Genomic DNA, 21,120 nt, shown 5'->3' on the forward strand with positions numbered 1-21,120 from the left:
AAGATGTGGAGTCTCCGGGGAATTTCCCTCGAAACGTGAAAGGACTGTCGGTGGGCCCTGATCGACAATCGATCTCCACTCGTCGCGTCAATAATCTAATGAGTTTTGCTTGGAGCTTGATTTATTGCGGTGACAGTAATGAAACTGGTACAAACCACTTGTGACAATAGGAAGTGTCATGTTAATTTTGGAGTTACCTTATTAATGCATAAACAATCTGAGGGGAAGCTTAAACAACATCTGACGAATGTTTGACAAACATCAATAATCTTTTGATGCAGAACACAAAACGTAAACAAGTGCGAACAGCAAACGGCCCATGTTAATTTCTCAATCCTTGTGTAAAGTGTATGCTACATGTCATATATTTACCAAAAAAAACTTCGGATGGCTTGAAGTTATGGCTTGTGAGATAAGCACAGAATTGTTATCTCACGCAGTTTCAGCAAAATAATGCAACAAATATTCACGTTGCTATATAAAATAATAGATTGCGGCTTGCACACATAGACCAAATTAAAACGAAAAGCACTGTATGCCTAACATATCAACGAATAACACTCACTGCTGCTCTTAGGACTTTCATGAAACTTTTGAGCCACAGTATAAGTTTTTTGCGATACTTTATTGTTTTGAAAAGTAATAGACTTTTTAAAATCCTTTTTTTACAATACAATCTCAAACATTGACATAAAATAACTAAAAACCACACAATTGAACAGTAAGGAAAATGTGTATTCATGTGGCAGGAATGGAGGGAAGAGTTACGGACGCATCTTGTTGTGTTATAAAAGTGGTCGATTCCTCTGTCGCATTTTTCTCCATTGGGCCTTCAATAGCCTTCTGAATTCTAAAAAAGTAAAATACAGTATTACTTTGATTCCAGTATAGGGTAGGGTTACTGTCCCTAACATACTATTAAGTCCAAAGGATTGCCCAAATTTTGAGACCAGATGTATTCAAGTGAAACTGCCACCGCTTTAAACTTATCTGGGTTACTTTTGCCCACACGAAGCATTTTGAGCTTAATTCTGCAATAGGCGTTGTGACGTCCCATTTGGGAACCTCGGGATAAATTACCTGCCATCTCATATTGACGATGTAACATCAGATTAAGATTTGAGATGATACTTTTGCATTTCTCCACTGACGCAAATTTTAACACTAATCCACCATAGGATTGTGCCATGTTTGACATTCACAGGATTTTAAAATTTTGTGATTGTCTTGCACAAAATAACGACCCAACTACAAGGTCCAACTAAGAGTTTAAAAATCACACCAAACATCTTACGTCTGCGAGTCACTCGCAATTCCGAGCGGTGCGGAATGTTGGTTCCTTTGCCCTTTGTTGGCCCCTTTAACACCGTTCATCCTTGCGAAAAGAAGCCGAAGCACTTTTTCCTTTTGTTCCCAGGTCAGATCACGAACGTCCACTTTGCTTCCAAGATTTCTCCTTTACAACGACATCAGCACAATGGTCAATATTATTATATTATAGTGGCACCTTTTTTGTAAATTGATTAGACGCACGTTAATCGGTTTGTTTAACCAATCAATAATTTAATTCCGATTCTAAAAATAGGTTTTTATTAAAATAGTAATTCCACTGATTAAAACTCTTGACTCTAACCAATTTTCGGCTTCGCTCAGATCCGCATAAACACTGTTAGTACTCTGCTCTGATCGTTGGAAGGTTCGAATTTTAGGAAACTCCGCTTGTCCAGCATGAGCAGCTAACATCTTACGTTGATAAGCCGCTTGAGCCGCTTGTACATACTGTGCTCTAAACACCAGCAGGTCTCGATCGAAGCACGAATGTATCATGTATAAATTGGAAACGAGCACAGGTGGAACATCACTTGATGTCCACATTTATTGTAAAGTTTATACACATACGTAAGTAGTACCGATTTAGGGCTATTTCGGTGCGAACTTTTTCCAGGGCATCTAAAAAGAAAATCTCGAGAGTCGTTCGTTGATCAACAATGTTTTTCGCAACTTTCTTCACCTGTAATGAAGAAACGATAATCTTAGATTTATCGATGTAAAAGTATTTACAAAGTAAATGTTGCAACCTTGTTCATTTCACGATCTTTAAGTTCAAGCATTCGTTGCAGCCTCTTAATTTCCCCTTCGCTGGCAGCCGTTTCCACTCTTGCTCTGTGCTCCACCGCCATTTTTTCCTCTCGGAATTCATGAACCTAAACCGACGAAATGGTTTCTGGTTTAAAGAAGAACGAAGTCATTTGATCGCTAAATAGCGAATATTAAAATTCCCGTCCGATTTGAACTTTTTTTTAATATGTATGTGTTTACCATGCTACTCAATGCCCTTTCGAGTTCTTCTACTTTGTCCTTGAGCTCCCGGATGTCCTGCTTATGACGTTTGCCTTCGGTTACTTTTTGCTTTAACGTGACGTCATTCAGTTCCTTCTCTGCGCGTAGTTTTTCAACTTCTTCTGTTAAAACATCGCATCTGCCTTGGAGTGTTTGGCTTTCCTGTCAAAGAACAAGTAAAACTAAAAACACGAGGACACCACGCTTATTCGGATATTGTTAACTTTTAGTATACAAATACTTTGCTATTCATATATGATTATTGTGACACGGGGCCTGGCGGCACTATGGGTTGAGCATTGCTTGGCCATAGTGTGTCCACTTTGTTTTCTCGGTAAGATTGCCTGTTTGGTGCCCAACAGATGATGGTGATTGTATAGTCACCACAATGTGGAAGTCTTTGCTTGGCCGTTTGGTCGGCAAAGTTATCTGATAGTCACACCAGCTGCACTGATGAGAACTTATAGGTCCAAACAGTGGCCATCTGTATGCAGCTTACACAATCCAAATACTTTACTGTAACAAGCCAGTTTAGTTATCTCCTTATTATTCAGTAAAGCACATTTATATCATGATAGGCTAACTTTAGTTGGGCATATGCAATGTAAATAGCCTCAATACCTTTACATGATAGCTTAGAGCCTCATTCAATCGGATGTTTTCTTTATAAACTGATCTGGTGGTTTCATCAAGATTTGCTATTGCTTCTGTGTGAGCCCTCTCTGCAAGTTCGGCAATTTTTTGACTAGCTTCCCGCTCTAGACGCAGTTTTTCCTCGAAAAACTAAAAAAGGCAAAACAAAATTAATTTTGGTGAAAGTTTTGTAATATTTTCAAACCATCTTGTGACGCAAAATTTCCCTTCTAAAGGGGTTGCATTGTATATTTAACAAGTGGTTTCAATTTTTAGTTCATGCTAAATTAAATTTTGTCCAAAAGACAATAACAAACTAACCACTATTGAAAAGCATGCTTCATGTAGATTGTAGAAGCATACTCTTAGATTTATGTATATACTATATTAAAATATGTAGACCATGAATAAGGATAAATAGGAAGCAAACCTTGTGTTCCATTTTTTGGAGGGTATCTTTATGTTCCCGGTTTGCAACATAAAGACTTTCCCGTATTTCATCCAGTTCAGCCTGCATTTGGGCTCGCTTCCGACGAAATTCTTTCACCAGCTTTAACTCTGATTGCATTAGCTTGACCTCGCCAGTTCTCTGTTCTAATCGACCTTCTAACTCTGTAACTTGAGTGCCAAAATCTGCAATCTACATTTAGGCAATATATTAAGTGATACAATATTTCAATTGTATTTTTCATACTCACAAGGCCCTCTTTTTCCTTTCTACTTTGCTTCTTAAGATCCAATATGTCTTGTTGCAACTGAAGAATCTACACCAAACAATTAGTGTGGTTTTGTAAAGGAATGAACTTATATAAACCCATCTACAATTTTTTTGTTTGTATCAACACATACCTCTTCATCCTTTTCCATGTCACCTTTTTTGAGAAATGTTACAACCTCAATAGTGTCTTTTTCTGTTTGAAACAAGTTGTCATGGAGTTTCTCATTTTCAGAAGCCATTCGCTTGCATGTTTCTCTGCCATGTTAGTGATTTGGGGTTAGAATTAATTTATCTATATTATTGCAGCTGATGTACCTGTATTCTGCCCGTGATTTTTCAGTGACTTCCAACCTGCTACTCCAAAGCTTGGCATTGGCAAGTGCCATTGACAGTTCAACATCTCTGTCAAGTTTTGATGACTTTCCTGATTTTTTCCCTTTTTTTCTGTGAATAAAGGCATTCCTTAAAAGGATTTGTAGACAGCCCAGATTGGAAAAATTTCTTTTGCGAAAGTTTACTGATAGTCAGCAAAATATTTATTAGCTAATGCATTAACAAACGAAAAATGTTGCGATCATCCGTGGACACAATTAGCGATCGCCAAAAAAAATTCTCTTTACAAACTATCAAAATTATTTTTCAAACATTGAGCATTAATAAATCTACTTACCCTCCCTTTCCTTTCCCACCCTTTTTGCCTTTCTTTCCCTTGCCTTTTTTAGGCATTTTCAAACTACTGGCAAATACTGGTAGAAATAGACAACTATACGCCACTTGTTAATCTTCAAACAAAAAATTAGGTACAAAATCTAAATACACATGTACAAAATAGTTACATTCTAGGTTGGAATAAATGTTGTGTCATGCAGACATTAAAACCTGTTGCCCTAATTGTCACAAGAGAGCATAACCATAAAGACTAAATGCTGACAAAGATTCTGTTCTGTAGTTGGTATATGAAAACTTGTTGGTAAAAAGACTTTATAGTCACCACAACAAAATGTGCTTCAGCCAAAAGGATGCAAGCTTCTCTAACTCTGTATTTGTTCACAACACTACCAAATTAATTCACAAAAATATTGCAGAAATGGCTAAACTTCCAGAAAAAAAGTAAACAAAATGTAAATTGTAAATGGATTTCTGATCTCTGATTACAATCCAATGAGAGAGAACTTTAAGATGCTACAACACTTGTAATTAACCACAACAACGTGAAAAAGATCAATGGGTAAAAATATATAAATATTTACAGTTAATTTATACATTCATCAATTTTAAAATTGGGAACAATAATAATATTTTACTATGTGATAATATCTAGTCTCATTGGACTATTTTGAAGATTGTAATATGTTTCCATAACAACCATTAACTGCAAATTACCACAACTGTCTTCAGATCTCAGGGCGTTACCGCTGATATCAGTAAGCTTTATGTGAAAGTAGTTTTTTTTTCTATGAATAGGAATAAAGAGTGAACAAAGTTTACTAGATGATTTTACATTAATTAATTAATTAATGAAATTTTTTTTTAGAAAAAAATCTACCAGAATAACAGAAAAACTGGAAAATTTTTATACCCCAGTCCTAACCTTAATTTTCGAAAATATGCAACATGATCGACACGGTAGAAAGGAGATGACTTTAGGGATTTTTGCCTGGTGATAAGAGTGTAAAAAAATTTCTTGAAAAATCCTTGCGGCATGGCGCGAAAATTTTGGCAAAAATATTGGCGTGTGCATATTTAACTATTTGAACATATCGATTTGTATTTTTGTACATTATTCCTGTTATTCGGTGAATTGTTTGCTTTTGTTTCTAGGTCTTGCTGAATTGGGGAGTTTCGGGACATCAGTATATTATGCCAATCGCCCTGTTCAAGTCAATAACTTCATGTAACCAATCTTTGGTGCAGATAGGGGTCCAACCTTTTTGTTAGGAGGCCACGTGTTGTTTACAGACGACTTTGCGGGCCACCTGACAGGGAATTTACTTTTTTCTTTTCACCACAGGGTTGGTACAAAAACAAAATCAAGTCAAATCAAGTCAACGTTGAAAATGCTATAGAAATCAATTCCTCAATTAACGAAATCCTACTTTATGTAAATATACACCGTTGATAAATATACGGTTACATCATTTCGGAAATTGTCGCATGCGCTATACATTAAACCTTTCCGCGGGCCACAAGTTAGACACCCCTGTTATAGTGTTTGTTAAACCTTATTTTTTTTCGGTCACAACATTTTAGAAAAATGTGACGTTACCGTATGTAATACGCACTATTGCGCCATTACAATTGTTCAGTGAAGGGCGAAATTAAACGGAAATGTCCTAATATGCAGATAAAAATATTCAGGTTGAATTTTGCTGTACGGACCGTCTTTATAAACCACAGCAAGGGAACCTTAGACAGTGGTTACAAGAGACCACCAATTAAGAAATACTCCTTAAAGGATTCATTGCACCCAAAAACTTTGTTGTCCTTCAATTTTAGATCTTTGCAATATTTTTACCTGGGATATATGCAAGTTTTCTTGTAGCAAAAAAATGAAATTCCAACATAAATCAAGACAGCAAGAAACCAGGCAGATCGTATAATGTCAGATCAAGCCCGACTCGTTCAATAGGAACAACAAAACGTTGATCGGGTGCAACATAGGGTAATGGAGGCATTATGAAGTAAAATAATATATACGCTTAATATAGCGAAATGTTTTACACTTGCTATAAAATAAAGGCGCGGTAAATTTGACTCGCGTGCCTATTGTTGTGCACACCTGGTTAAAAACATTATTTCTTTTAATAATTTTTTCCTTCATATGAATCTTTCGTCGTTTAGTTGCAATGAGGTGCAAATCTGCTTGTTAGCAAAGAAACTATCTGCTTTTATTTGCAAACGCAACTTATCGCTACAACAGCTGATTTACAAACTTTTCGCCATGTCATGTGTCCGAACCACGATGGTTTCCTGTTCTCATTTTTGCACACAACTGCTTAAAAGTGCATGTGACACGTAAAAATCAAACATGTTAATAATTAAACTAAGAGATGTTCATAAATTTAAAACATTTTTTGCGAAAAAAGTAGCATGATACGGCGATTGGTTTCTGAGATACAGCTGAGTAACGTCGCATTTTTACCGCTGCGAACGAAATCGTGCGAAAGCGAGATTATTGTTGCGTGACGTCATAGAAGGCGCTATGGTCGTGCGAGTGATGGCAGCAAGCCTTATGCGTTTGGAATGGAAAACATTGTAAAATTGGTTTAGTACAGTTTTGCATTAAATAGGGGACAACAAGTGAACAAATGCAACAAACGGATTTTGATGTTAATTTGAGCTGCGGACAGATGGCCGCTGTTCGACCTATTATGTCTTATTTAGTTATGTAATAATAAAACAGTTACTGGGACAGGGTGCTCTTGTTGTTGCGGCATTTATGATCGCTAACGTGATGCATAAAATTTTGAAAACGCGACAGAGACAAACCGTCGGTTTAGCATTGTCGTTTTGTCCACTCACGCCAAAAGATTGAAGTAGGTTAATTGAATTTTGACCTCCGAGAAAGGCCAGCCAAATTAGCTGATTATGCAACACAGTTCTTCTGTCATAGTACCACTTTTTGCCTGGCAGTAGCGTTGCCTACGAGTTCGCGTCATAAATGATTTATTTAATTCGCCACAATCAACCACTAATATATTTTTCGCAACATAGTTCGTAACTAGAAATGTTGGAATCATCAAATTAAAGTCAACACAAAGGTGAGGTAAAAGTTATGACATCACACCCAAAATTGCGTCATTTAATGTCACTGAGCAAAGAAACGCACCATTCCCGTCTTATCGAAGTACAGAGTAATGTCGTTTCCGCTATACCCTATTTGGTCTTCCGATAATTAGTGACAAATAATCCTTAGGTTTGTGACGTCAAAGTGACATATTTTTGTGTGATGTAAAACCCTGTCCTGACCTTTGAGGTAACGTAATCTGTGGATTCTTCTATGTTTGAAACTATTCGATATCTGCAATATGAGACGCCTTCTCCTATCTAAACAATGCATGTATAGTACGTCATCGAAGCTCCGGTGACGAAGGTAGATATTTTTCCTAAAAGCTAAAAAAAGTCCCAAATACTTACTCATACGGCTTCTAAACCAAAAGATACGTTTGTTCAGTGCAAGTTTTGACCCACTTCTAGACTTAACAAAACAACAAATAAATTTTATGTTGCCAATAAATGTTGTAAGCTGAGATCTTAGCAAGCAATTTTGGAAGGTGAGCTTTAATAACATGTAGAGAGGGCTACAGTTTGCACATGTAAAATCATGCGGAACAATGTTGTGTAAGCCATGTACAACGATAGATGGAAATGCACTTCAGGTAAACGCACAATAGAAACTAGATCCACTTATTGCATGATTTGGTTGTTCCCGGGCTGAGAATGTCTTTTTACTTAAAGTGTAAAATTGGAGGGAACATGATTATATTTCTATTTTTAAAAGGCACAACAAAATCAACACTATTAAACCACCCACACTCTCGATCGGTTTCAACCAATCAACGCATAACTGGCATGGCAACAGCCGCCTTTGAATGGTCCACATCTTCTTCACGCCAGAGCTGTGTGACCGTCTTTAGCTGTGTATAGAACTGTATTCCCTGTTGAAACATAACAGGTGGTTAAGCACAAAATGCAACTAATTGCATTAATTTTAAATGCTTTACAAGAGGGTTTTCCCAAAATGCAGCCTATGACAATAGTATGACAAAAAATTAACTTGATTTCCTGAGCTTTTGTGTTCATGGATCAAGCTTGTTGTGTTATTTAGCTTTTGTTTTCTAATATCTTTCACTCTAATTGAACAGAAAAAAAATTTTGACATAAGAAGATAAATCAGATTCACAAATATGGCTCCATGGCCCAAATATGTGTGAAATTATTTTGACAAAATGCAAAAGAAATACACTACAAACCAAATATTTGTATTAACAAAACGGAAATGTGAACAAATTACTTGTTTTCCATAGAAATGTGTGTCCCCACGGAAAGATGCTCTAGTTCCAGTGAAGGAAAACATAGGTAGGGGAACAGGAATCGGGACATTTACACCAACGTTACCCACATCTGAACAAATATAGTGGATTGTTTAAAGCATTACTTGTATGAATTATTTAACAATGTCCACACCTATTTCATTGATAAACTTGCGAGCAGTTGCACCACTTCGAGTAAAAATAGCAGTTCCATTTCCATAAGGATTTGAGTTAGTGATGTTAATGGCGTCATCAAGGGTGTCTGCCTCCAACACAACGAGGACAGGCCCAAAAATTTCTTCCTTGTAGCATTTCATGTCAGGCTAGAAATATAACATTGCCATGAGCAACAATGGCAATTTAGCTGCTATCTTCCAAATGATTTAAAAAAGCATAGGTCGCATAAGTTAACGAAGCATCACAAAGCATCAAGTCACATTTCGTGGTTAAGTTAAGCACTTTAAAAACTTACGGTAACGTTGGTGATTATGGTCGGTCCAACAAAGTTTCCAGATTCATATCCTTTAACATTAACACTTCGACCATCAAGTAAAACCTGTGCTCCTTCATCAACTCCACTCTGAATTAGATCACAAATTCTTTCCTTTGCTTGTGGTGAAATTACTGGACCAAGGTCTGCACCAGGTAATGTTCCTAATGCAATAATATTGACAAAGTTTAATGATAATCTGATACATATGCACAAGATTATCCCAAATTAAACCAAACTAAAGGAACCTTTGTCCATTTACCTTCATTGACAACTAGTTTTTCTGCTCTTTCTTTTATGTCCTTTATCCATTCCTTTGAATCTCCAACAAAAACCACAGTTGAAAGTGCCATACATCGCTGACCAGCGGCACCAAAAGCAGCACCGACAAGTTGATTTAAAGTGTTTTCCTATAAGGTATTGAGTTTAAATGAAGACCGAACATCAAACAAGAAATGTAACCATTTAATTAATTGCTTTGAATGGCGGTCGCTTACAGACCAAAACAAACCTTAGCAGCATCAGGCATAATTATTCCATGGTTCTTCGCTCCCATATTAGACTGAACCCTCTTTCCAGTTTTTGATGCACGATCATAAATATATTCCCCAGCCTGGTTTGAGCCAACAAAGGACACAGCTCTGATATCAGGATGATCACAAACTAAGTTGACCGCTAAATTGAAAAAACAGAACTCTGATTTAGCATTCAAAAGCTTTTCAAAAATTAAATTCTACAGTAATTTTCCAAATTTTTTTTAAATTTCTGTGGGTTGCTAGCTATTTTTTAAGGGGTTCCACACAGTGGGAGTCATTTTGCTTACAAATATTTAAAACTTGCTTTAATTAAAAAAATAACAATTGGATATTCCAAAAACTGTTTTTGAAATATGAAACTGAATAAAAACAAATTTTGAAAGATTGGTTTGTTCCTGTTTGTGACAAAACAATCTTTCATGTGCGTCGAATACAAATAATGTTTTACATCATATTTTTGCATAACAATAATGTTTCTATACTTATTATCATTTTTTTGGAAAGTTGTTATGACACAAAGTTATTGGCAATTTCTCATAATTCAATGCAATTTTATCTTCAAATAACACGTGTGACAGAGTAGGAAAATTCTTTTTGAATAAGTGCTAGGTAGCTGTATTTGCTAAAATGGGTTAGTGATTCCCAAAAGGTTGAAACCATGGGTATCCAGGTTTTTTTGTGAAATATTTCGGTCTGTTTTGAAAGCTAAACAAACGCCACTTTGTTTTTTTGTCAAAATCCCTGTGAAAAACAGAAACTTTCTTTGATGTTGACCTAAAAATCGCATCCTGCTTGCATTCACCATTGTTTCCAAACAGGGAGCATTGTTACAGGACACTTGGCATTGATACCAAACATGTGGCATTGTTAGGAAACAAGTGTCATTTTCGTCAGACGAAATGTTGTTTTTAGTTGTTGTATTGGCAAGCGGTTTTCTTGTGTGCAAAGTCATTTCGATTAGTTGTTAAACTAGACATGTTAAAAACTTGTTTTAGCGCTTGCAAAAGTGCAATGAGGAATATAGGGCCCACCGCATGGCAAATAGTTTTATTTGTATGTTTTCTTGATACCGTTAGCCTACACCTAATCCATTTTGGTTACAAATATATTCAAGCATAGTCGTATCTAGGATTTTCCAAATTTTTCCAATTTTCCTGATCCAAATTTTTGAGAAATTTCCTGATTTTTAGGTGTAAACTAAGGTTAATTGTGGTCGAAAATCGCAAAATACGAACGCCGGTGTTCGCACCAATCGTCACATAAACGGTGGCTTCCTGGCTTGCGCAATTGTGTAACGCTATGGAAAACTCGATGCGAGTTTTTGCGGTAGTGCTTGTGCCGTAGTTTTATCACTACTACTTTAAAAGAAAAACTTGAATATATTTGTAACCAAAAGGGGGCTTACGTTATCAAGAAAACAAACAAATAAACTATTTTCCAAGCAGTAGCCTTATCTTCCCCTTGGCACCTATGCGAGCGCTATAAGTTGTTTTAAACATGCGTAATATTGGCAACGTGTTTAACAACTAAACTAATTGACTTTCACGCAAGTAAAACGCTTGCCATAACAACGTGACCACTAAAAAACGAAGTTTCGTCCTCAGACTGACGAAAATGACACTTGTTTCGTAACAATGCTCCCTGTTTGGAAACAATAGCGAGTGCAAGCACGATGCGGTTTTTAGGTCAACGTCAAAAAAACGCGGATTTTGACAAAAAAATACAGTGGCGTTTGTTTGGCCATAAAAACAGACTTACACCGCAAGCACTACCGCAAAAACCAGTGTTCCATAGCGTTATGCAATTGCGCAGGCCAGGAAGCCACTGTTTACGTGACGATTGGCGCCAACACTGGCGATCGTATTTTGCAATGCTCGACCACAAACCATAGTTTGCACTAGAAAATTGAGAAATTCCCAAAAAAATTTCGTCCACCCCAAAAAACCTGGATACGCCTATGGCTGAAAGCATTAGCTTGAAACAATATACCACAAAAACTTTCACAAACAATTCTTACATGATATACTCACCATCGTGGGATCCATGAATTATGTTTAAACTGCCATCAGGTATTCCAGCATCTTGTGCAAGCTGTGCCAAAAGCATGGTAGCTCCAGGATCCCTCTCTGATGGTTTTAAAACATATGTGTTTCCACAAACCATTGCCATGGGGAACATCTGAAAGGGTTTATGAAGGGTTATAACTACAAAGTTTGAGGTTTACTGGCTTTTTTTTTAATTTAAGTATTTGTATTTGAATTAATACACTACCTTGGCCAATAAGTTTATTGATTGATGCCAGTGAACCCTACAATAAAAACTGTAAATATGATAACTAAGGTCGCCAAGTAAAAGCTTTCACAGTGGACCAATCCCACATCGACATGCAAAAGTATGCAATGATCCTGTAAACTTTATGTAAGTGCATAGCATACCCATAAAGGAATCATTGCAGGAAAGTTGAAAGGAGTGATTCCGGCGCAAACGCCAAGGGGATATCGGAATGTCATTGTATCCATGTCTTTGGCAATAGAAGGCATTGTCTCACCAAGATTAAGGGATGTTATGCTGCAGCAGTGTTCTACAACCTCTATAATAATTATATACATATTTTAATCATACAACAATATAAAAATGAAGTTTTATATGAACTTGTAACTAATGTCATAACATTTATGTTAATTCCACAGACTTCAATGAGGTTGTACATCGTGGTTAGCTACACATGTAGCATATTAAAAAGAAACACATCTGGCACGTACGTAATCCACGTAAAACATCTCCTTCAGCATCTGGAAGGGTCTTTCCTTGTTCCTTTGTGATCAAGCTTGCTAGTTCTTTCTGCAACAAAAGCGTATCTCTATATACATGGCATATTTTGCTAACAATCTTTGGGAGCACAAACCTGATTGTCCTTAATAAGTTGTTGGTATTTGAACATTACTTGTTGTCTGTGTAGAACTGATGAATCTGACCATGGTTTAAAAGCTCGCTTGGCAGATGCGACCGCTGCATTCATTTCATCCATGGTAGTTTCAGGAACTCTTGTTATGATTTCATTTGTGGCCTAAAAACCTTATGGTTAACATTTCAAAAAGACAGACATTACAAATAAGTTTTATTTTACTGGGTTATGGAGATCAATCCATCGGTCAGTAGTTGAATCAATAAATTTTCCATCGATGAATAACTTTGTTGTCTGTGAAAAAGATAATTCGATACAGGCTACTTTAAAAAAATGTCTTGAAAATTATTGATTTTTACATTACAACATAACTTACCGCTGATGATGAATATCGCTGGCAACTGGTTGAAAGTTTAAATACCTGCAAATATATTTTTTGATTGTTTCAGGATTACATACAAAGTGTATTTACATTACCACAACACCAATTCTTTTAACAATTAATATTCAGTTTTATCTACATTCATACCTTTGATATATTCCTGGCATGCAGCATTTTACCTGACTTGATTTGACGTAGCCTACAACACAAAGCTAAAAAGCAAACAAAATTAAAATTATGAAACGCAGATATTTCATCCAAACAGTTGCAAAGTAAGTCCTGCATTTGCTACCAAAGGTCGTAGTACATTTTAGCAATAAAATATGACAAATTTAACCAAAAAATTACATCACGTACTTCTGCAACAGTACGTAGCTCTTGCTGCAACGACCCCTAACAGCAACCAGTAAGTGACGTATCACTTACCAGCAGTGCATGTGACGCGCAATGGAGCATAACGCGCAGTTTTCAAGAGACCGAAAATTTGAATTAAAATATATGTTTATCACAAGTCGCTTGACAAAAATAGACGATGTTTACATTAATTGTTGTTTATTACGAATTACCTCTCAGTTCTTAGTGACATTGAAAAGAAGCCATGTTGCAGTAACATACATGATCTATTCAGTTCTACGTTATTTTGCTGTGTCAAATTTGCGAGTAAGGTTATCACGTCGGCCAGTGCAGCGTTTGAATAAATTCGTTTGACTGTTTTAAGTAGACTTCCGGAAAGATACAATCATAACAAGGAAGGGGAATGTGTGGCGTATCATCAAGATTCGGAACAAAGGATGCAGACGAATTAAGCTTTGTTGCAGAACTTCCACAGCCGTCTGGCTAACTAAATAACTAACAACTAAAAATTCTTTCAAAACTATACCCACGATTAAAGCAGGTTGAAATTATTTGTTCCTTCTCCTCCATGCAAAAAGTCGCATTTGATCTCCTGGAAATCATGCGTGACGGAGAAACAAAGAAAAGAGGAGCGGTTATGAGTATGGTCCTGCAGAAAGCGTGTATGTTGCATTTTTACGCAACAATGCACATAATTTCTGACGCAAAAAATGGGGATATGACTTTCTGCAATGTTTATTTTATGATGCTGTGGCGAATACTGTAAAGATTTGTTAATATCGTAACATGTTGCCGAAAAGCTTGCATCTTACATTGTTGTAAAAGATAAGACTTCAAAATAAGAAAATAAATCTTCGAAATATGGGCGTAATAGCACCTTTGATTTTCCTACAATGTTTCTTTTATGATGCTGACACAGATAAATGGCAATTATGTCGTCATACGTAGCTAAATTACCGCCAAAACCCTATGAAAATCTCAATTATTTTACAATGGCACTAGTAAGCAAAGCAATACACACCTCGAACAAACGATACAGGTAGGATAATTTAAAGCTTATTGTTTCCGTATATTAAATGTAATAGCCATGAAAACTCTCATCTGCTGTAACTATGTACATTGAAAAAGTATAGTATCGACGGAAGGAGAATAGGATCGTTTCAGGCATCTGCTACCAATCTAGTTGATCTGCGGAGCGTCGATATTCACCTTGGCGAGATACGAAAGCAACAAGATGAAATTGAAAAGCACTTCACATTTTTTGAGCAAGCCAGTGATTTTCGAAAAGGTAATAAACGATGGCTTTTCCACTGCGTTGTTTTCTGGTCTTTTTTACATGCTTATGTCATTTGGCAGCAATGCACGAATTCATCGAGTCCAGATTTTTCTCGACCCTTATAATGGCGGTCATTTTGATCAATACGCTTATGCTTGTTATATCCACCTGGAAGGAATTGGAAATTCGCTTCGATTATTACTTCGCTGTGCTTGACGCAATATTCATGGCAATTTACATTATTGAATGTGTACTAAAGATTTACGTGTGGAGAACACAATACTTCTATCAAGGATGGGATATTCTAGGTATGATTTACCGTCTTTATGTGAAAACACGAAAGATACTGCGGTGTAAAACGGTTTACAATAAGCAGGAAATTACAAATATTTACGTATTGTATGCTGTATTTGCTCATTGGATGCTTTTTTGGCTGGATTAGCAAACACTATGTGTACCACAGATTTAATTATTGTCTTCACGAGTTTATGTGAGATGATAGCTCCCCTTACCATTGGGGCTGGAACAATTACTGGGGGAGGCGCGAGCATTTTCCGAATTCTTCGAGTACTCAGAGCTCTTCGTTCGCTACGAGTGCTTCGCACTATTCGCTTTCTTGAAAATATCCAAGTCATCCTTATCACTTGTCTTCATTCTTTTCAATCGCTCGGAGCTATTATGATGTTAATGACGACGTGTTTGGGTGGGATATTTTCGTATAGTGTGCTTTGGTTTAAGGGAAATAAATTGACAGTAAACAACAATATGATAATTGTTAACAAAACCTGATTGTACTCAGTGCGTTTTTCATGAAAAGTGGTATCATTTGTGACTGATAAGATGCGATGTAACAATTTCTCTGTTGCTTGCAGTGATCTTTGCTGTTATTGGTCGAGGTTTGTTTTACACGAAAGATACCAAACATTTCGGGCATTTCGGAAAGGCGTCATTCACACTAATTCAGCTACTTACCTTGGATGATTGGTTTGAGATATTCACTGGAATGACTGACAAACTTGGTAAAAAATACATTTTCCTAGCTTTAAGCTTATATAATGTCTTTGTTTGTATATATAGGTTATTTTGACGTACGAATGTTCTTCTTTTTGCTGTTTTACATCATAATTGAATATTTTGTGTTTCTTAAGTAAGTATCAAATGTTCGTTACAATGATTTTAACTTGCATTAACCACAATTATTTGCGACGTGTTTAGCTTATTTATTGCTGTACTGGTCGACAACTTTCAACTGACTTTGAGAGTAAGTGATTTCTGTTATTTTAAGAAAATAAAGACTAAGTAAAACGAATCAATTACTTAAATTATTGCTAGGACAAACTTGTTCGAAAAGCCGAGGAGAAGGAACGGCTAGAAAACGAAAAAAGACAGGTAAGTGTTTAAAAGAATACAGAGTCCAGACCGGTATGAAAACATTTTCCTGCAGCTAAAGTTACTAATGTCTGAAAAAGATGATCCTGGAGATGCACAAGACTCGGATGATAATTTTGAGAACATCGCCAAGGAACTGTTTTTGAAAGGTTCGAACTATGTTAATCACTTAACTTTTGGTGAACACAACGCATAGTTTTGGTTCATGATTTATTGGCGGAAAGTGTTTTTTCTTTATTTAAACTGTATGCCAGCGGAACTCACGGCTCTATGGGCGTACCAGGCCCAACGCTCTCTCGACTGAGCTACGGGAGCTCAACGTTTCACGGGGTATATTGTGGCCAAGATACACTGGTGCGCAAGCGCACAACTTTGTCATACAACCTTCACATATACGTTAGGGGATTTCTGTCACTATATAATCAGCGGGTTATTAATCCAAACCTGTAAGTCCCATCCGTAGTTATTACAATGACTTCTTTAGATGAAGACACACTCAGTGATGAAGAATATGTTGACGTCGAAAGGGAGCTTTTTACTTTCATGGACAGTTCAAATGACGAGTTTAGTTTTCTTCAGGTTCAGTTTTATTTCACTCATTGTCTTATTGTTGACTTTATTTTCAGGGAGGTTTCAATGATCGAGTGGTATTACCGCATTTTGCCTGCCCTTGAAAAGCATTTTCATCAACATTACAATTGCATGAGCTGCCACAACCGAATACTAGACTTAATTGTTGATGTCAGTATATTTGGCATTTTTATTCTTCCCGAAAATCGGGTATAAATTTTTGTCTTTTTTATACAGAACACTGACGACATAATGGAAAGAAGATAAAAAAGAAACAATTTTGAAATTTGTTGATGTTGTTTTGACCATAAACATTACAAACATGTTTAATATGTAACCGCTGCACACGTTGGAATAGGGTTCACAGGATAAGAAAAGCGTGTTTATTATGCTAAGTTAATTATGAAGTATCATTTTCACTTGGCTGGCGATCTGATGGCGCTGCACTACTACGTTTTCGACCCAACCACGACATGGAAGAGGAGCCGGGTGACGAGGGTCGCCTCAGACGACTGACAATATCTCGAAGCTGTGAAAGTTAACCAAAATCATATTATCCATTCTGTTCACGACATATCATATACGGACCACCTAAATTTATTCAAATAATTACAAAATGTTTCAAATACAAAACTAATAAAGAAATAATGGCATACATGAATAATACTGTTTAGAACTACAGGACATAGAAACTTGCCGCCCAACTATTGGAACTATAGGGATGTACCGGACTGAATCTTCTATGGACAGCATATTGACAGCGAAATCTTACATGCAATGTGATAAACTAAAATTTAAACAAGCTTGAAGCCGTGCATTGTCATTAGAATATACACAAACAAACGCCTTCTGTTTTAGCGCGTGAATGGAGACTTTAAAATAAAAGCGAAAATGCAGCTGCTTTTAAAAATAGAATTCAAACCTGGGTCGGGGGTTCTTCTTCAGGAGGCGTGATTTCAACAGAAACATCTGGGCCTTGTGAGCCACGATGGGCTTCCAAAAGTTTTTTCATTCTCATCGGAGCCAGGACTCTGCGTCGGAGGATTTTCATTAATCCCTTCTTTCCTCCAGGTGAACTCGGCTTGTTGTTTGTAACCTCGTCTGTATCACTACCCTCCATGTTTTCTGATTTTGGTTCCTCATCGGTTTCGGAATCGTCCGTTCCATATTGATCCAGAGTTGCTCGTCGGTTTACCACTCCTGAACTAACAGGTGAACATAGTTACACCAAAGTGGCAGTCTTTGCTTGGCTGTTTGGTCAGCAAAGTCGTCTGAAAGTCACACCAGCTGCACTGATGAGACCTTTTTGGTCGAAACAGTGGCCATCTGTCTGCAGCTTACACAGTTACACCAAAGACTGACGGCATCTAGGCCTATTACCGGTCACATAATACGTTTCACGCAACAGCGCGAGGAATTTTTTTAACAAAACGAAAACCACAGTGAAACAATTTCTTTATCAATATGCGTAAATTAAACCCAACTTTTCCCCATAGATTGTTTACCGTAGTCCGCGTGTTTGTAGTCCTGGTGCCATAAGCAGAAGAGGTGAAAGGTTTTCCACCACAACTTTTACAGCCTCGCTTTGCCTCCTGCTGTCCAAAGCCATCCCTGCTAACTGCCTTGGTGATCCATCATCTGGATCATGCTCATGGTCATCCTCGTCATCGTTACCAGTACTGCCATCTGTATTCATCACTCCTACAAGAAATGTCGTCATTCCTGTCATTATTTTGTGTTTTTAGCGTAATGCAGATTGTGTTAAAATTGAAAACGTATACATTATCGACAGACAATGCATACCGAGCTTCGCTACCAAAGTTTCTAGGTAACGCGTCCGGTCGTATCTTGTTGACAGATCAAGATATTCCTTGCGCATACGAGCGAGACGCTTTCTGGTATTAATTAATTGGGAAACGTTTGAAATATCTCCCTGTAAAGAGCAATAAATGTTTACTGAGACTGCAGAAAAGAAGTTTTTTTTGCAAACCTGAGGAAATATTAAACTGGTGGATGAGGCATTAGCATTTTTTGGTTTCTCATCGCCCACGAACGGGATAAATTCCGGATGGGGAATTTCCATTGCGTCTAGAAATCCTTCGTCATCTTTTCTCTCCTCAGGAGGATTAACTATACATATTGATTTAATGTTCATGAGATATTTTTTGTGATTACTATAACAAAGCCTTAAGGTAGATGTAAAGGATGGACATATTGTTATTTTGAAAGCCACGAAGGACATAAAAGGTATAGTAAAAATTCCATACTTCGAAAAAATAAAGATTCACTCATTGTCGAAGGTATGGAATGATCGTTTTGTTCCAACTGATGAGAATATCCGTATCCGAGCGCTCCATAACGAAATACGTATTCCAAGGCTACATCAGCTACTTTTTTCTCTTTTACCATCATCGGTACAAGTTTGTTACCGTACAGCTCTTTGATAAGCTCATACATGTGGAGTGTTGCTATTCTGTTGCATAATTAGACTACATATCAGTTTGTTTAAACCCTTTAGAAAACCTAAAAGATGATGAATTTGTTATTTTTACATATAGAGTAACAAATTTAGTTACATAATAATGTACTGCGGTAAATAAATGTTTTCAGGCCATTACAATTACCCAACATTAAGCGTTCCTCTCCTTGCTCCAGATGATTGGCTGTCAACCTCAATCAATTCAAACTTTACAATATTCCTTGCGTCGTTATGATGCTGAAAGATGTCCAAGGAAAATATCTGTGAGATTCAACGTCACGTAATATTCACTACCGATCACAAACTTTTGACCACATGTAAGTCCTTTATGAAATCGTAGTTGCAAGTGAGTCCAATGTCGCAAAGTTCTATCCAGATATAGCCTGACTATTTTTTTCGACAATTAACAACCTTAAGTTCGTCGAGTGCAATTTCAGCATTTGCCGATGCCAGGCTGTCGCGATGAGTAGCGCCTCGTGCATACGATGGTCCAGCTGGTCCGCCTCTGTCGCCCGGTACCAACGATCTGATATGTTAAATTTTATTTCCATTTTCTGCATCTTGGATTATTTTATCACACAGTCAAATTGTACCTCCGGTTCCAGAGTTTTGTTTGTCGGTTCATCACCAGTTTAGTTTTGGGGTTTGTGGCGTCTCGTCTGATATGAACAATCTTGGAGCATTTTACTGTGCCCTGTGTGTTAAGGAAGACTAAACATTTTCCAATGGACTGAAATAGATCAATTAACTGTTGTACACTTTGTGCCTTATTTTATCACAAATAAACACGCTTATTCGTTTCTATCCAGGTCGATGTTTCCAACCAAAAACGTTTGCTTGCTTTTAGACCTGTGGAGCAATTGATAATCCAACCAAAATTTCGGGCGGGCTACACCCATGGTTTTTGCTATGATCAAAGAAAGGTTATTCAAATCCTGTTCGACAAATAAACCTTTCACTAATTCCACAAAAGTTATTGTGCAAAACTGAATCTTATGCATTTGTTTGTTTATGGCTTATTTGTTTTATGTGATATGTAGGATAGTTAGAGATTTGTCTACGCCACTTACTTGCACTGTAATGCGAAGAAATAGACGAATGTCGGAACATCCAGCAAAAGTTGATGTAAAAAAGAAGGTCTTGCTGAAGTTTCGAAGTGTCTTAGCGTGAATCGCAAGAAGAGCTTAAATAAAAAAAAACAGACCGCTACCTTTGAGTCATTTGGCGCTTATGTGTATAGTTTATAAAACTATTTGAATAAGTTTTTGTTAATGGAGAAACTGATGATGCCGTTTTAGGCGAAATATATTTTTCTCTTAATAAATCCATCTGAGCTGTCTAAAGATCGCTTTGTTGGGAGGCCTTTGGTCTTTTGATCCAGTTTCTATTTATTAATCACATTAGTTTATAAAACCGCACTTTTTGACAAAATTTGCAATGACACGAAAATTTCGATGGAAAGGGATTGGCTACTATCGAAACATTCCTATAGAAATTAAGTTTGAGGGGAGGGGTGTTGAAAAGTTGTTGCATGAGATGAAATATACATAGGACTGTAACGTTTCGTCCAGCGTAAGTTGCTTGAAAACAATTAATCAGTTGAGCTGAAATCCAATATTTATCAAGGCAACTTAGGTTGGACCAGGGTAAGCAAACTAGGTGCGTTTTAGTACTGGTGTTTAGTCCGGCAGGTAAAATAGCCTTTTCGAAATTTATGTAAAATCACAGTAATGAGGTTTTCGAACTTTCTTGATTTCGTTTGAATATTGCAGCATTTATTTTACCTTGTGGTGGACCGTTGCTAAAATCCTGTCGTTTTTGTTTCGCAACTGGATCCAGCTCCTGCAAAACCAGCTTCGCTGCTGCGGCCACTTTTAGATCGATTGGGTCTCCGTTTTTCATTTCACCTTAAAATTTATTGTAACCAACAAATTGTGCAGTATCATCACCGAATTTGCAAAAATGACAACAGACATGATACAGAAAGCATGTACGATGCATTTTTACGCAACAAT

General features: G+C 36.9%; 4 protein-coding genes across 4 annotated transcripts; 1 reads left to right on the forward strand and 3 right to left on the reverse strand.

Moving 5' to 3' along the window:
* Positions 1–602: 602 nt before the first annotated feature.
* On the reverse strand, positions 603–4,502 carry LOC145898501 (basal body-orientation factor 1-like). Its single transcript, XM_082986979.1, has 12 exons — positions 4,362–4,502; positions 4,007–4,135; positions 3,823–3,946; positions 3,672–3,737; positions 3,404–3,613; positions 2,962–3,123; positions 2,320–2,502; positions 2,079–2,204; positions 1,911–2,011; positions 1,634–1,786; positions 1,295–1,456; positions 603–850 (listed from the first exon to the last, which is right to left on the reverse strand). The coding sequence occupies exons 1-12, from the start codon at positions 4,415–4,417 to the stop codon at positions 739–741; spliced, it is 1,584 nt and encodes a 527-aa protein (XP_082843105.1). The 5' UTR covers positions 4,418–4,502; the 3' UTR covers positions 603–738.
* Positions 4,503–7,956: 3,454 nt separating this feature from the next.
* Positions 7,957–13,285, reverse strand: LOC145899726 (methylmalonate-semialdehyde/malonate-semialdehyde dehydrogenase [acylating], mitochondrial-like). The gene is made up of 13 exons (XM_082988628.1): positions 13,185–13,285; positions 13,032–13,076; positions 12,878–12,949; positions 12,656–12,817; positions 12,513–12,591; positions 12,186–12,340; positions 11,781–11,928; positions 9,726–9,889; positions 9,477–9,624; positions 9,197–9,378; positions 8,879–9,047; positions 8,706–8,815; positions 7,957–8,349 (listed from the first exon to the last, which is right to left on the reverse strand). The coding sequence occupies exons 1-13, from the start codon at positions 13,209–13,211 to the stop codon at positions 8,248–8,250; spliced, it is 1,563 nt and encodes a 520-aa protein (XP_082844754.1). The 5' UTR covers positions 13,212–13,285; the 3' UTR covers positions 7,957–8,247.
* Positions 13,286–14,383: 1,098 nt separating this feature from the next.
* Positions 14,384–16,933, forward strand: LOC145899727 (cation channel sperm-associated protein 1-like). Its single transcript, XM_082988629.1, has 12 exons — positions 14,384–14,430; positions 14,525–14,679; positions 14,748–14,975; positions 15,131–15,370; positions 15,540–15,686; positions 15,745–15,814; positions 15,883–15,928; positions 16,000–16,056; positions 16,118–16,205; positions 16,541–16,619; positions 16,683–16,797; positions 16,864–16,933. Exons 1-12 carry the CDS (start codon positions 14,384–14,386, stop codon positions 16,891–16,893), a joined length of 1,302 nt encoding a protein of 433 aa, XP_082844755.1. The 3' UTR covers positions 16,894–16,933.
* A 93-nt stretch (positions 16,934–17,026) lies between these two features.
* On the reverse strand, positions 17,027–21,007 carry LOC145898064 (uncharacterized). The gene is made up of 11 exons (XM_082986506.1): positions 20,890–21,007; positions 20,176–20,288; positions 19,699–19,799; positions 19,517–19,631; positions 19,251–19,366; positions 18,894–19,099; positions 18,617–18,756; positions 18,430–18,559; positions 18,132–18,327; positions 17,549–17,831; positions 17,027–17,155 (listed from the first exon to the last, which is right to left on the reverse strand). Exons 1-11 carry the CDS (start codon positions 21,005–21,007, stop codon positions 17,027–17,029), a joined length of 1,647 nt encoding a protein of 548 aa, XP_082842632.1.
* Between the last annotated feature and the right edge of the window lie 113 nt (positions 21,008–21,120).

Source organism: Ascidia mentula, chromosome 4, assembly GCF_947561715.1.
Source record: "Ascidia mentula chromosome 4, kaAscMent1.1, whole genome shotgun sequence".
In the NCBI taxonomy this organism is placed as follows: domain Eukaryota; kingdom Metazoa; phylum Chordata; class Ascidiacea; order Phlebobranchia; family Ascidiidae; genus Ascidia; species Ascidia mentula.